A 15,850-nucleotide genomic window follows, 5' to 3' on the forward strand; every position below is an offset into this window, starting at 1 on the left:
TGCCTACCACTTTTTTTTCTTTCGGTGCCACTTGCACCTCCCATTTTTAACTTTTCAACACCCCTTTTAATTTGACTTTTCAACAAAGCGTTCACGACCGCATCTTCTCTGTCCCCTTTTCATTTTCCTTTTTGTTTTTTCATTGCCCTATTTCTCTTCCTCTTCTCATTTATTGAAAGAACTTTGTCTTGAATATCAAGCATGGACGAACCTTCCTACCATTTGGTTTCTGGTTCTTGCGATTCGACAATACTAAATGATTCTCCACTGTATCACTGACTCCTTCTGGAATGCTGCCCTCTTTTGCCTCATCCGACTTCTCACTTTGGATTTTAGAAATACTCCTTTCTGCTACGTTAGATGAATTTTCTGCAATTTCTAAGTTTGCTTCAATGCCTAATATAGCCTATGGGTTAATTGATTTCTAATATTTTTTTGGACTCCCATCTCAATGGCCACTCCTATTTCACCCAAAGAAAAGCCCATATTTATCACATCAGCCCTAGCCTGATTACTTTACACATAGAAGTCATTTTCACTCTCATTATTTTCAACCTTTACTGTACCAAATAACTCTTTTTCCAAACTAAACACGTTCTGTTTCTCAATGAACATAGCATTGATTGCCTCCTCTTCCCAATCACGTTCCCCACATGATAGCTTATCCGACCTAAGGCCAAACACTGATTCGAATTTCGACACGACGAACTCAGCCCTACCTAGCTCAATATTCTTCCCATTGCTTTTATTGTTACCCATCAAGGACCGGCTCACATCTTTAACTTTAGATAGCCCCGATTCTACCACTCTAACGGGAAACCTGGGACTCTCCACCTCTAGAAAAATCAGACAGTCAACCTCTTCTGGTTTCATAATATTCACCAGCATTGGCATACTAGAAAAACTCGCCTTGTCAAGGTTCTTGCCCAGTGAGATTAAACCACCCCATACCCCTGCTATTCTTTTAAAGGACTCGTAATTCCAACAGTGTAACGGAACTTCAACCACCTCTATCCATGCTACCCTCTCTTCCACCATTGTAACTTTTGACCAAGGTTCGATTGAAACAAAGAACTCTTGCAAATAACCCCAATCATTTTGTTTCAAAATCCCAAACAGCTCCTCATCTGGTATGTCGACCAAAAAGAATCTACCTTGGATTTTTCTAATTCTAATCTCCCCTAATCTCGCCTTTACAATTCTTTCTTGTAGGTTATTAATATAGTAGTAGGTAGCTATCTCACCCACCACATATCTTTGTAATCTCCATAATCTTTCCTCCTCAACGTGTCCCCGAATCGCAATAAAATGTTTATCTATTCTGACATTGTCATTCTCCGCATTCGTCATTCCAAACTGACTTTTCGAAGAACATTCGCCACTTTCCACTCTATCATTATCTTTCAATTTTTCATATTCCTTTTTTTCCATTTTTCCGTTACTCGCCATAACCGTATTGTCTTCTCCTTACCTTTTCTTCTTCCATATTTGTCTCCTTCCATTAAACTTTGCTAAGTCCACCGATAGTCTATTGCCAATAATCACAAAACCATTTAACCTACTTATCGCCCTTCTTGCATCAGTCACATTGTTGAATCTCACAAATCCAATTTTTTTCCCTTCCTTACTCCTTTTCGCTGATATAAAAGCATCTAAAACTTCCCCGTGAAACCTAAACATCGCCCATAATCCCTTCCAATGCATTGAAAATAGGATATTCAACCCAAAAACCATTATCGGAGACATGATTCTATCCAAATATTTTCCCTTCCTTACTCGTTTTCGCTGGTATAAAAGCATCTAAAATTTCCCCATAAAACCTAAACATCGCCCATAACCCGTTCCAATGCATTGAAAATGGGATATTCGGCACAAAAACCGTTATCGGAGACATGATTCTCAGATTGAAAATATTTTCCAACAAACATTCTGTTACGAGTATTAACATAACATCTGATGTCGTTCACTAATAAATCCATCACTGAGGCTGGTGGTACGTAAAAAACCTTTAACTTATTTAACTGATCAGAATTAGAGTTGTTACATCAGGTTGAGTTAAAGTTTAGTTTAAAAAAATTCATACTTTAGTTGGTTTTTGGTCCAGTTGGCTCAAAAACTCATTTTACTGTTCAAAAATTATAAAATACTTAAATATTTTAATTGATATTTTATATATTTTGTAATTAAATTTTAATTAATTTTTTATTATTTAAATTGAATTCGGGCCGAGTTAAGCCGAGGTATAAAAATTCTTGTTCAAGTCCAACCAAAGTCAGGACGGGTCTATCGGGCCAAGCAGACTACTCGACCCTTGGATAGGTCTAATTAGAACCAATCTTGGACATATTATTCGCCAAAAGTGTTTATGAGTCGGGTCGTGTTCGAGTTGGGTCTATCCATTATATTAACAAATTTCATGCTTGTCCAAACCAAATCTGGCCTGAAATATGAACTTAAAATTTTAATTAATTGTGTAATTATTATGATATAAATCTGTAAATATGATCGTAATTTCGTCTAATAACTACAAGGAATTCTAATATTTTAAACATGTATTATTACCAAAGCGTAAATGTGTAATTCTAACAAGTATAAATGTGTAACTATTTTGGACATAATTACATATTCTAATAACTAGGAATTCTAATATTTAATATGTTTTATTAGCAGTGTAATTATATTTAAAAAGAATAAACAATTTTAAAAATTGAAAGTCATCATGACTAATTATCTTGTTTAATTCTGTAATCTCCCCAACTTGATCTAGACATTAAATTTGAATTTAAGAGATTACATCGGCGACCGAAATGGCCTAGAGTTTTACAAAACGATCATATTTAAACATTTATTTATCTTAAAAGAAAACTTAGTCTATTTTCAGAAAAACTTGTGAGTATAGCAAAACCGTCTAAGTTATCATCTTTTATGTAACGATGATTACTTTTGAAAATTTAGTTAATTTTCCCATTTAATTAGTATTCAAAATTCATCTAAATCTAGCAGTGAAAAAGTGATATCTACTTATATTTTTAATAGAAAACAAAGTTCATTCATAATTAATTAATATCCATATTTCAATACTAAAATCAAATTATATGTCATGCATTCTATAAAAACCCAAATTCTAAGTCCCATGCCACAATTCAAAAATAAAGCATTATAGTCTCTAAACAACAAAGCTAAGATATTTTATTAGAAAAAATAAATAAATCTTAGCCGAGACTCTCCAAATGCCGTGTCTATGTTCTAACCTGGAAGGTTATATGTAGAGATGGATATAAAAAGGGAGTGAGCTATGAAGCTTAGTGTGAGTTCAATCATAAGAAAATCAGTGTAAACAGTCGATGAAACATGCTAAATAACAACACATAGAATGATCACAAACAATTATCAATTCAAAGTCTCGATTTTAAGAATTAAACATCAATGTAATATCTTAGAGTTCACGGTTTATGTACGCACGTGTTTCTGAATGGCAATTCAATTTCAGTATATTGAAGAAAGATCCTACCTAACTCCGCTACACACCACAATAAGAGTTCCCTTGGACTTCAACAATCTTTACATCGGGTTGTGGTTTAACCACCAATGGTTTGGAGATAAACTGTCAATGGCTGTGGACACACAGTAGAATTTGTAGATGAGAACTACCACTAAACTGTAGATACACAATAAAATATTACAAATAAAATTTGTCACTGGGTTGTAGATGCACAATATATTTGTAGGTAAAAGCTACCGATGGGTTGTGGATGTATTAGCATATTTGCAGTTAAAGGAAAAATGCTGCCAATGGCTGTGAGTGCAAAGCAAATTTGCAGATAAACTATCGCTACTTTCTCTGTACATATTATCCCACCGCATGCAATGCAATATGGTATGCTTATAACAGATCAATACAATAACAATTAATATGCTTATAATAGTTCGATATAGTAGCAAATAATATACTTCTAACATATCAATACGGTGACATTTAATATACTTATAATAGATCAATATTGTAGCAAATAATATGTTTATAATGGATCAATGCGGTAGCAATTAATATGTTTATAACAAATCAATACAATAACAAAAAACATGTTTATCATGTGTTACATTTAACGATATCATACGACATGTTGATCATTTAAAAATAATAAACAATTTTAAAATATTTAAAGTCATCATGACTAATTACCTGCTTTAATTTTCTCATTTTTATCTCTTAAGAATTAGAAAGTGTAATTGAAATGCTACAATTTATTTCCAAATTAAATTACAAGATGATTTGCAAAAAGAAAAAAAAAGAAAGATCAAGTGAAAAAATTAAAACATAAAACAAAAGTAAATTAAATAAAAATAATAGATAAAAAAATTTAAAGAGAATAAGGAGATGAACAAGAAAGGAATTTTTACTTTATCCTCTTATTATTAAATCATTTAGATCTAATAATCAATTCCATGGTTTTAAGAATACAACTTTTTCTTAATTTAGAATAATTATGTCATGAGTGAAGAGAAAGTAAAGAATATATTGTAGATAATTCTTTTAAGCTACATAAAATCATAATTACACATATAAGTAATACATATATGAATAATTATAATTAAAATTAAGCATTACGAAATACATTAAATTATTAATCAAAACATATTCAAATTTAAAAGTTAAATTGTAAACTAAGTCATCGAGAAAATTTGTTAACTAAAAAGTCTATTGGGAGGTGTCTTTTTTCTATAAAAAAAAAATCTAAGAGTGCACCAAAAGAATGGTACAACTTAAAAGTTTGAAAAAGAAACACTACAAGAAAATAGACTTTTAGCGGAAGAAAATAGACTTAAAAAGCGCCGCAAAAAATGCCGCTATAGGTAACGCCACAAAAATTTGGGGCGTTTATTGAAAAAAAATGCCGCTAAAAGTCACGGCTTTTAGCGGCGTTTGTGTGAAAAGCGCTGCTAAAAGTTACAGCTTTTAGCGGCGTTTGTGGGAAAGCGTCGCTAAAAGTCACGTCCTTTAGCGGCGTTTGTGGGAAAAGCGCCGCTAAAAGCCACGTCCTTTAGCGGCGTTTTTGGTAAAAGCGCCGCTAAAAGTCATGGCTTTTAGTGGCGCTTTTCCCACAACGCCGCTAATTTTGGCAGATTTGTAATATTTTTTTTCACCAATATACAACCCTTCCTGCATTAAAATCCAACCAAATACAACAAATATAGTATAAAATGCAACCAAAAACAGCAAATTTAGCATAAAAAATGCAACCAAAAACATTAATTCTAAATGATACTTCAAATTTAACTAAAGATATATGATATAATTAATAAATAAAGTATAATTTAAAATATTCTTACAATAATGTTAAACGTGACAAAACTTAAAAACATTCTTACAATAAGAAAACTAATGTCTAAGATGGCGGCTTTTGCGATTGCTGAAACATATGCATCATCTGCTGAAGCTGTAGCTGGAGGTCATCGTACTTTTTGCTCTGCTCTGCTACCATCGCTCGTGCCTCTGCCTCTCTCGCTGCAGCCACTGCCTCCCTCTCTACTGCCTCCGCTCTAAGTTGTTGCTGGAGTTCTTCATATTTTCGTTGAACCTCGGCAATTTGCTCAACCATGTTCGCTTGCATCTGAGCTATCTGGTCTCTTAACCTCTGAACTTCAGCTTGAGCTTGACTTCCAGAAGGCATGTATTGCTGGGAGCCGGATCCAAAATATTGGGTCGGGGTAACACCAGATCCTTGAAACCGAACCCGACCGTACCTTTCAGGACCCAAAACTTTAGTGATAATTCTGTTATCAATGTTCTCAAGATTAACAGAACTATCACTCGAAGCAATCGCTTCATATTCTGCCTTCTTCTCTTTTAGTTTCTCCTAAAAAATCAATTAAAAAGTTAGAAACGAAATATATAATAATAAGGAATGCAACATAACTTAACATTATTTAAAACTACTAATGATGAATTGAATTAAAAAATTATAATTAAAGATTATAAATATTTAGAATAAATCAAATATTATTAAGTAAATATACCATAATTTCTCCAGCTTCGGATGCCATAGGAGATCCATCTTTCTTCCTATGCGTAATCTCAAAAAGCTGAAGGCATCCAACTTTTTGTCCGGATTTGACTTCCTACAATATAGTAGTAAAAATATTATTTAATAATAGAAAGTTATTAATATTTGAAAGAATTAATAAATTCATAATACCTCGGCCTCAGCTACAGAAGCAAAACTTCTCGACCCTACCATGTGCGTGAATTTTTGTTTTTGTCTGCTGCTTGTTCCAACTCGCTCACGGTCCTACATAATAAAATTATTATTACGTATATAGTAAATACTATATATAAGAGTTTGGAAATACGTAATACCTCTCCTTTCTTTGAATTCCAAAATCTAACCGCATCTTCCCATTGATACCTCAGCATTCCTGGCGGAACATTTCTCAAATTTTCCTTGAGGCTTATGTCTTGCTTAAAATATTGTTTCTTTAAAGTGCTTTTATTGTCTCTCCATCTTTTACCTAATGCCCTCTTGATATAATCATCCGAGACTTCTAAAGCAAATCTCTCCTAAAAAAACATAAGTTTAGAATTTAAATATAAATGAAACTTAAACCAAAGTATTATAAATTACATTCACATTTTGTTACCTTAATATTAGCGAGAGCCTGATTTTTGTTGCTATCAGGCATGTGATACCATGATTCGTAGTTGATGGGTAACATATTTGCATTTCGTGCTAAAATGCCCAAATAGCCTACTAAAAGTCGAGCTTCAGATCCAACAGTGACCATGAGTATTTCTACTTACTTTAACACGCTCGACGGGATCTAAGTCGATAAATCTCTAAGTAGCGTCGTCCTCGAACTCTGCGGCCCCACCACTTTCAAATTGAAAATGATATACTATTATTATATTAAAATTGACAAATAATTCAATAATAAAAGTCAACACATGTAAAATGAACATAACATTACTTTGAAATTCTTCAGCTCATCAAGTGTCTCCGCACATTCAAGATCCAACAACTGTCTGCTGTTCACTATTTCCTTCTTCCGAATTTGGAGTATTCGGACAATACTTAAATCTCGTAATCTTTTTCTACGCATTTTTCCCGCAATACACATAAAATAGTTAAAGTTTTAGTAACAAATTACAACAACAAGAGTACATATAAAATAGTTAAATTATATAACATGACAAAGATTAAAATTATAATATTACATATAATTAAATAATTGTAAAATCTTACTACATCATTATTCAGAATATCTTCATCCACATCATGTCGAACCCATTGATGTTGTGTACTAGTACTAGGGATATTTTCATCTAAGTTTTGTTCGAAAAGGTAATGTTTCGATCTTTCGACGATCTCATCTCTACTTCCATTACCCATGTCAAACAAGTCTCTAGGGTGTTCCGAGTACAACATACCAATCCTCATCGCTTGGATCTTTCGAATAAAAACTTGTTTCACTTGAGAGGAAAATACATATGGCTCGTCCATCAATTGTTGTCCAGTGTGAATCAAGCGAGAGAAATTCAACATTGTAAAACCAAATTGATCTTCTTTAATTCCTCGAGCAGTATTAACATCAGCCCAATCACACCGAAATAAGACAACTTTCCATCTGCCATAGTAATTTAACTTAATAATGTCGGTAAGAAGTCCGTAATACTCCACATTACCCCGAATTCTCATGTCAACTAAATCAAGTCGACTTTGAATATTATCTTTTGATTTTCCATCGACATTCAAAATTGTCCTAATTATGCTATCGCAGACATTCTTCTCAATATGCATGACATCAAGATTGTGGCGTAAAATATTATGCTCCCAATAAGGCAACTAAAAAAAAAATACTTCTTTTTTTCCACAAGTCTGCCTCATTAGGATCATCCTCTTCGTCAGATTCATCATCAGATTCATCCCTCGATCTTCTCTTTGATTGCGTGTTAGGTGGTTGATTCATCTTCCCATAACTGAAGTTGATATCTTTTAACATAAACAAGATTTCAGATCCAACGGTTTGTTTGAGGAGCTCCTCTGACTCTTCAAGATCAAATAGAGTCCTCTGAAATCAAAATTTATGATTTCCATCTAACCACCGACGATGGCCCATGTAAGAGAACTTCTTCCCATTGTACAACCACTTCGAACAAGTTTGCGCAGCACAACAAGGACAAGCATAACGTCTTTTAGTACTCCAACCCGATAAATTAGCATAAGCCGAGAAATCATTAATTGTCCACAATAAAGCTGCACATAAATAAAAGTTCTCTTTTCTTAATACATCATATGTCTCAACACCCGACCATAATTGTTTTAACTCTTCAATAAGTGGCTGCAAATAGATGTCAATATCATTTCCGGGACCTTTCTCTCTAGGAATAATCATTGATAAAATAAACGAAGATTGCTTCATGCAAATCCATGGAGGCAAATTGTAAGGAACAAACACCACAGGCTAAGTACTGTACGAAGTACTCATGATTTTAAATGGATTAAAGCCGTCAGCTGCTAGCCTAAGCCTCACATTTCGAGGATCGCTTGCAAAGCTTGAAAATTTCATGTCAAATGATTTCCAAGCTAAAGAATCCGCAGGATGTCTTAATAATCCATCATCGGTCTGTTGATCATCATGCCACCTCATAGATTCGGTCGTCTTTGACGACATGAAAAGCCTTTAAAGTCTTGGTATTAGGGGAAAGTATCGCAAAACCTTGACTGGCTTCTTTCTTAACTGTGCCCTACCTTCATCCGCATTCATATCTTTTGTATTCTCATTCATCCAACGAGACTTGCCGCAAACATTACAACACTGTTGGTTCTTCTGATCACCCCAGTACAACATGCAGTCATTTGGGCAACTATGAATTTTATCGTACCCAAGGCCCAAATCTTTTATTAGTCTCTTCATATCTTGACAAGATTGGGGGATTTTTGCAAAAGGAAACATCTCTCTCAAAAACTGTAACAGCATTGTAAAAGAATTTCCAGTCCACCCTCTCAAACATTTTAAGTGAAATAAACGAATACAGAAGGAAAATTTCAAATATTTTGATCCCTCGTAAAGTTTTTTGTTCATTTCATTACGTAAATTGTAGAACTTCACCGCTTCTTCATTTGGCTCCTCATAAGGTGCACTTTTTCCCGTTTCGCCAAAAACATTTCCACCAATATTACAATCATCGGATGCAATAAAATCAGGTGGAAACGATTGCTCACCATGACTGTGCATATTAAATGCATCCCGCAACGTACCTTCCATGCCATCTTGTCTAACATACTGATGGTAATCAGTATTAGGATAAGTCGGATTAATCGTTGAAGAAGTTCCACTAGATGTACACTCTCCATGGAAAATCCATTTTTTATACCCCCGAATAAAGCCATCAACAATTAGATGTTCGTAGACAACTTCACGAGTATGCCAATTGATGTTGCCACACTTCTTACACGGGCAAAGAATCATATTCTCTTGGCTTGCATTTTGAAATGCAAAATTCGAAAAGTTTGTACTCCATTTCGATAGGCGTTGCTTACCCTTGACAATTTCATCCAACTCCTATCCATTTCAGTAGTTCTTGAATTCTAAAGTTGACAATAAATTACACAGTAAGTTGTTTATTATGTAAGTCTTGATATGATATATTTTTATGTTTTATGTAAGTTATGTAGATTATGTAAGTTATGAAATTTGAACTTTAAACTATATGCTTTTAAGGAAATTATTAGATTACACTACATGTATTAGTTAAGTTCCATAAGTTGTTATGTACGTTATGTGAGTTATGTAAATTATGTAAGTTATGTGAGTTATGTAAGTTGTATGAGTTATGTAAGTTATGTAATTTATTTAAGTAATGATCAATATTAATACTATTTTGATAAAATTAGGTATAACTTTTAAAGACATTTAAAATTATTAAATATTAAAATCAAACATTATTAATATAAAAAATAGTAATTTGAATATAGTAATTTTTAAGATTCATCGTGCGTGGCGTTGTTACACCTAGGGAGGATCCATTATATCTTACATACGATATAAGACAACCCGTCAGGTTTCCAGCCTATATACTTTGAATCTTTAAAATATTTAAAAAAAGGTTGGAGAGAAGGTAAGCTATTGTTGTAATTTTAATGGACAAGCAAGCTACATGGTAATAAATATTCAATAGTAAATGAGCTCGATAGAACTTTTTTCAAGTCTTTTTGAATTTTTTAAGATTCATCATACGTGGCGTTGTTACACCTAGGGAGGATCCATTATATCTTACAGCTCGATATAAGGCAACCCGTCAAAGTTTCCAAATTTATATACTTTGAATCTTTAAAATATTTAAAAAAAGGTTGGAGAGAAGGTAAGCTATTGTTGTAATTTTAATGGACAAGCAAGCTACATGGTAATAAATATTCAATAGTAAATAAGCTCGATAAAACTTTTTTCAAGTCTTTTTGAATTTTTTAAGATTCATCATATGTGGCGTTGTTACACCTAGGGAGGATCCATTATATCTTACAGCTCGATATAAGGCAACCCGTCAGGTTTCTAGCCTATACACTTTGAATCTTTAAAATATTTAAAAAAAGGTTGGAGAGAAGGTAAGCTATTGTTGTAATTTTAATGGACAAGCAAGCTACATAGTAATAAATATTCAATAGTAAATAAGCTCAATAGAACTTTTTTCAAGTCTTTTTGAATTTTTTAAGATTCATCATACGTGGCATTGTTACACCTAGGGAGGATCCATTATATCTTACAGCTCGATATAAGGCAACCCGTCAGGTTTCCAACCTATATACTTTGAATCTTTAAAATATTTAAAATAAGGTTGGAGAGAAGGTCAGCTATTGTTTTAATTGCTTATAACTGCATTTACTATAATAAAGTAATATTTTATAGACTAAGGCTCCACAATGATCACCATCAATTATATAATTATTCAATGCTCCGCAAATTATAACACAAAACAAACAACAGTATAAATCATACCAAGTATGGAGAGAGACCTACCTTAGCAGATATTTCCAAATTTGTCCTCCATATAAATTAATTAGAGCTATAATTTCTCTTCCAAAAAAAAAAAATACCAGCTGCTATCATGAACATTTAAATACTTGTGCACATAACGAGATGAATTATTCAATTACATAATTAAAACATTACTAACTTATACAATGCTCAAACTTAACACATTATATAATTATTCAATTATATTACATACACACAATTATATTAATTCAATATGACAAAAAAAATGTATGTATTTATTTCTTTTAAACATGTACAATTGAAATAAATCAAAGTTTAATACATACATATGAACCGCAATTTAAGTTTCATTTATATAATAACACCAAATGAAAATTTATGTATCAAATTATAAGTTTTATCAATATTTATGTATAAATTTAATGTTTATTCCTATAAATATTAAAATATTCACTTATTCATATAATTAACACATTTTCAAAAAGATTTTATTGAGGTGAGCTAAAAGCGGGATTAGCACAGATCCAAAAAAAAAAGAAGAGACCAAGAATTAACTTAATAAAACTTACTTTGCCAAATTTGATCAGTGAGGTACAATCTTGAGCACAAGTGGACTGACGGGATAGCAAATCCTACACCGGTGATGTACACGAAATGCAAATAACGAAATCGAATGCATCTATTTTACTTGGACTCGGTGTGACAAGATGGATATATCTCGACATAGGTATGTTAAATTTGTTCTAAGTTTTTCCATATATTTGGACGATCATCATCCCCAAAGCAATCATCGGATACATGTTAAACACAAGTGCCGCACATTTGGTACTTCATGAAAAATGAAATGTCGAGCAAACATAAGAAGGCATTACATAGGAAGTTGTTAGCTATCATAACTATTATTATTCTTTGGCCAAGGAAACATCTAACTCAAATATCTTCTCATCAATATAGAAAAATATTTTGTTTAAGATTACGTAAACCCGTCGTGTGAATATAGTCAGATTAATTCCAATCGATTCCTTCCGAATCTAACAGTACCTCCACTACAACAAAGAAAGAAAGCCAAGAAGTAGCAGCAATAAAAACTTGTTCAAAGACATTAACTTTAAAGTTTCGAGACAGATCTGTAAGATTAGACAAATCATTTAGAGAACCTGTTTCCCGGATTGATGGCTGCATCTGTTTCAATTCCACCCCCAATCAAAAAATTGAAACATGAACATAGTTAAAATACATACAATTCAAACCTCAAATATGAGCTAAACAGAAAAAGCATACAAGTCCAACATAATCAGATGTCATTGTTGAAATTATCAAACCAAAAAGCAAGGAAATGTAGGAACCACACAAAAGAAAAGCTAATTTGTGAATACAGAGCTTACAACATATTAAGAAAATTTTGCAACCAAAATGTAATATTAGCCAGACATGAGACATTTCATAAACATAATTTTCGAAGTCCACAAATCCTAATTATCCATACAAGCAACCTGACCTCCAAGCATCACTGTTTATTTGATTTTCGTTCAGATGCAAGTAGATAAACTTACTACTAGCAGTTATAAAACTGAGATGAACACTAATTTTTTAGTTACATGTTCAAAACCCTAAATCACATTTTCAACAACCCAAATAGCCTCAAAACCCCGAAAAGAGATAGAAGCACAACAATCTAAGATTACCAATGTCAGCATGCTAAAGTCTAGGGTTCAAAAGAACAAGTAAATGAGAGTACCTTGATTTGATGGACTCGCCAAAAGTAGCCTTCAATCGGGTTTGATTTCAAAATGAAATCCCTTAATCTTTCTGCTTGCTGCAAAAATAAAACAGAAGTGAAAATGAAATGGAAATGAAATCAAAAATAAACTGCTTGCTTGCTGCAATGAAATCGAAATTATAATAACCATATTTAACCCAGTGACAACAGATTGAAATAAACACGAAATTATAATAACCTGTCGATCGAAAAAAGAGAGGGAGACGGCAAATGGGTTTGATTTGGGGAAATTTTGGGGTTTAGGGGAAACTTTGATTTGGGGGAAAATGAGGGTTTCGGGTTTGCAATGGGGTGAAATGGCTGAAACAAAAACAGCGACGTTTTGTTAAATGTAATGACGTCAGTAAATTGAAAAGGAAACGACGTAGTTTTAATTAAACTTTTAGTGGCGTTTTTAAAAAAGCGCCGCTAAAAATAGAGAATTAGTGTCGTTTTTAAAAAAAGCGACGCTAATTCCCTTGGAGACATTGAATGACGTCGTTTATGCTAAAATTTTGATTTATTTAATATATAATTTAAATAATATAAATTAAAAAACAATGAACTATATACCTTAAAAACTTTAAAATTATTTTAAATAATAGTATTTTAATTTTTCCTTTTAAATAAATAATTTTTAAAATTTAACTATTATTTAAAAGAATTAGATAAAATTTGAAATATTGAAAATTATTTAAAATTTGAAATCTTGAAATTTATTCTAAATTTGAAATCTTTAAATTTTAAATTATTTAATATATAAATTAAAAAATCAATCATATATCCAAAAAACTTTAAATTTATTTTAAACAATAAAATTTCAAAATTTTCACACTAATTAATTAGCTTAAACCCCTAACCCCTATCCTTTTAATCCTATAACCCTTAAACCCTAAACACCTATCCATTTAAGCTCTAAACTCTCAACTCATAACCCCTAACCCCATAACCCTTATCCCATACCCTTTAAACCCCAAACCATAAATACCTAAACCATAAAACCCTAAACCTTAATCCACTAACCCTTAAACCTTAAACCTTAAACCCCAACCCTTAAACCATAAACCAAAATCTCTAAACCTTAAAACATTAACTCATAAACCATAAACCCCTTTCCCATGTCCCCTTAACCATTAATTAAACCCCCTAACCCCTATCCCTTTAACCATTAAACCCATAACCCATGACCCTTAATCCTTAAACCCATAATCTATAACCCTTAACCTTTACCCACTAATCCCTAAACTTTAAACCACAACCCCTAAACCCATAATCCCTAAACACATATATAATCCGATCTAAACCTTAATTAAAATATTAGCTCATAAACCATAAACCCTAAATTAACTATAATAATGATAATTAATTCAATATTTTAAATTTAATATTATATCTTTTACGATCATATAAGAATTTCTTTAATATATATTTTGACAAACAATCAGTCATATACCCAAAAGCTTTAAAATTATTTTAAATAAAAGTATTTTAATTTTTCATTTTTAACATATATTTTTTTTCAAATTTTTCTACATGTCATTAGTTTTTCTCAAGAATTTAAATATTCAATTGAAAATAAATTGTATAAAATCAATATAAATATAAATAAACCATTTAAATAATAAATATATACATAAAATACTTTTTGTGGCGTTTTTATAAGAAACGCCACTAATACTATACCTATAGTGGCATTTTTATAAAAACGCCGCTAATGTCACTAAGGTTTAAAACAAAACGACAGCGTCTTGCTGTTTTTTTTGCGTCATTTTTCAAAAAACGCCGTTAGTGCTCAACTTGTAGCGGCGTTTGTTATAAAAAGCCGCTAATACTCAACCTTTAGTGGCGTTTTTTGAAAACGCCGCTAATGAAACTAAGGGCCGAATGCTGAAATTATTAGCGGCGCTTTTACAAAAACGCCGCTAAAGGTTGAGCATTTGCGGCGTTTTTTATAAAAGCGCCGCTAATGCTCGATCTATAGCAGCGCTTTTAAAGAAACGCAGCTAATGTCCTATCTATAGTGGCGTTTTTTTAGAAACGCCGTTAATGCTGAACTCTAGCGGCGTTTTTTGTTCAAACGCCGCTAAAAACGCCGCGAAAAACCTGTTTTGCTGTAGTGAAAAGTCTATTTTTATGGAGGATAATACGCAATTAATTGTTAATCAAGCACAAATTATACTTTAAAAGAATAAAGTGATATTCTTTTCTTCCCTCTTTTCCCTTTTTATTTAATCTCAAATTATATATAAATTTTAATTTAATATATAATATTGTACATAAATTTTAAGTTGATATAATTATATACATAAAAATTTAATTTTAATTCAATCTTTATGTAAAAATAACAATGTTATTTATAAGTCACTATTTTTCTCGAAGATTTTTATGCTGACATTTTATTAAAAGACGAATGAGTTTTAAATTATGATGTTTTTAGAAATTATTTGAATTTATATGGTAAATTTAAATTATTTTCGCACTTATTTCCTTATTGCTACAACCGCATATATGTGCTTTTTTATTTTTATGAAAATAATTTAAATTTATTCATTTATTTTTTAATTTAATAAAATATCAAATTAATATAATTTCCACATAATGTAGCCTAAAATAGTACTAGATAGATAATTATGTTAATAGAATGTGAAACTTGAATCAAAATTAAAGTCTTATGTATATAATTGAATCCAAATCGAAATCCATGCATGATATTGAATATTAGATCAAAGTTTATATATAATTTTGATATTTATCACTTATATTTTAAGTACATTTCAAATTTTAACTTAATTGAGTAGATTGAATCTTAGTTCGGTTGGCATCAATATTGTTGTCAATGTAGGAGGACTTGGTTTCGAGCGCACTAAAACACGTTTATCCTCTTATTTAAGAGTTGAAAATAAGTTATGAATAATTTTAGATGTTATATAAAAAGCACTATGAATCATTAAAGGGCTCAAACAACTACTTTTTCATAGAATATGTAATTCTCATCTAATGGAACAATATAAATATCTGAACCATAGCTTTAAGTTTCCACAAAAGCATTTGCTGTTACTTAACCCACAAACCTACATAGAAACCAATTCAAAAGGAGAA

At 31.7% G+C, this 15,850-nt stretch overlaps 1 protein-coding gene across 1 annotated transcript; it reads right to left on the reverse strand.

The window, feature by feature from the left end:
• Positions 1–5,267: 5,267 nt before the first annotated feature.
• On the reverse strand, positions 5,268–6,286 carry LOC128282286 (uncharacterized). Its single transcript, XM_053020436.1, has 3 exons — positions 6,198–6,286; positions 6,019–6,120; positions 5,268–5,858 (listed from the first exon to the last, which is right to left on the reverse strand). The coding sequence occupies exons 1-3, from the start codon at positions 6,237–6,239 to the stop codon at positions 5,388–5,390; spliced, it is 615 nt and encodes a 204-aa protein (XP_052876396.1). The 5' UTR covers positions 6,240–6,286; the 3' UTR covers positions 5,268–5,387.
• Between the last annotated feature and the right edge of the window lie 9,564 nt (positions 6,287–15,850).

The sequence above is a fragment of the Gossypium arboreum genome, chromosome 10 (assembly GCF_025698485.1).
Source record: "Gossypium arboreum isolate Shixiya-1 chromosome 10, ASM2569848v2, whole genome shotgun sequence".
Lineage (NCBI taxonomy): Eukaryota > Viridiplantae > Streptophyta > Magnoliopsida > Malvales > Malvaceae > Gossypium > Gossypium arboreum.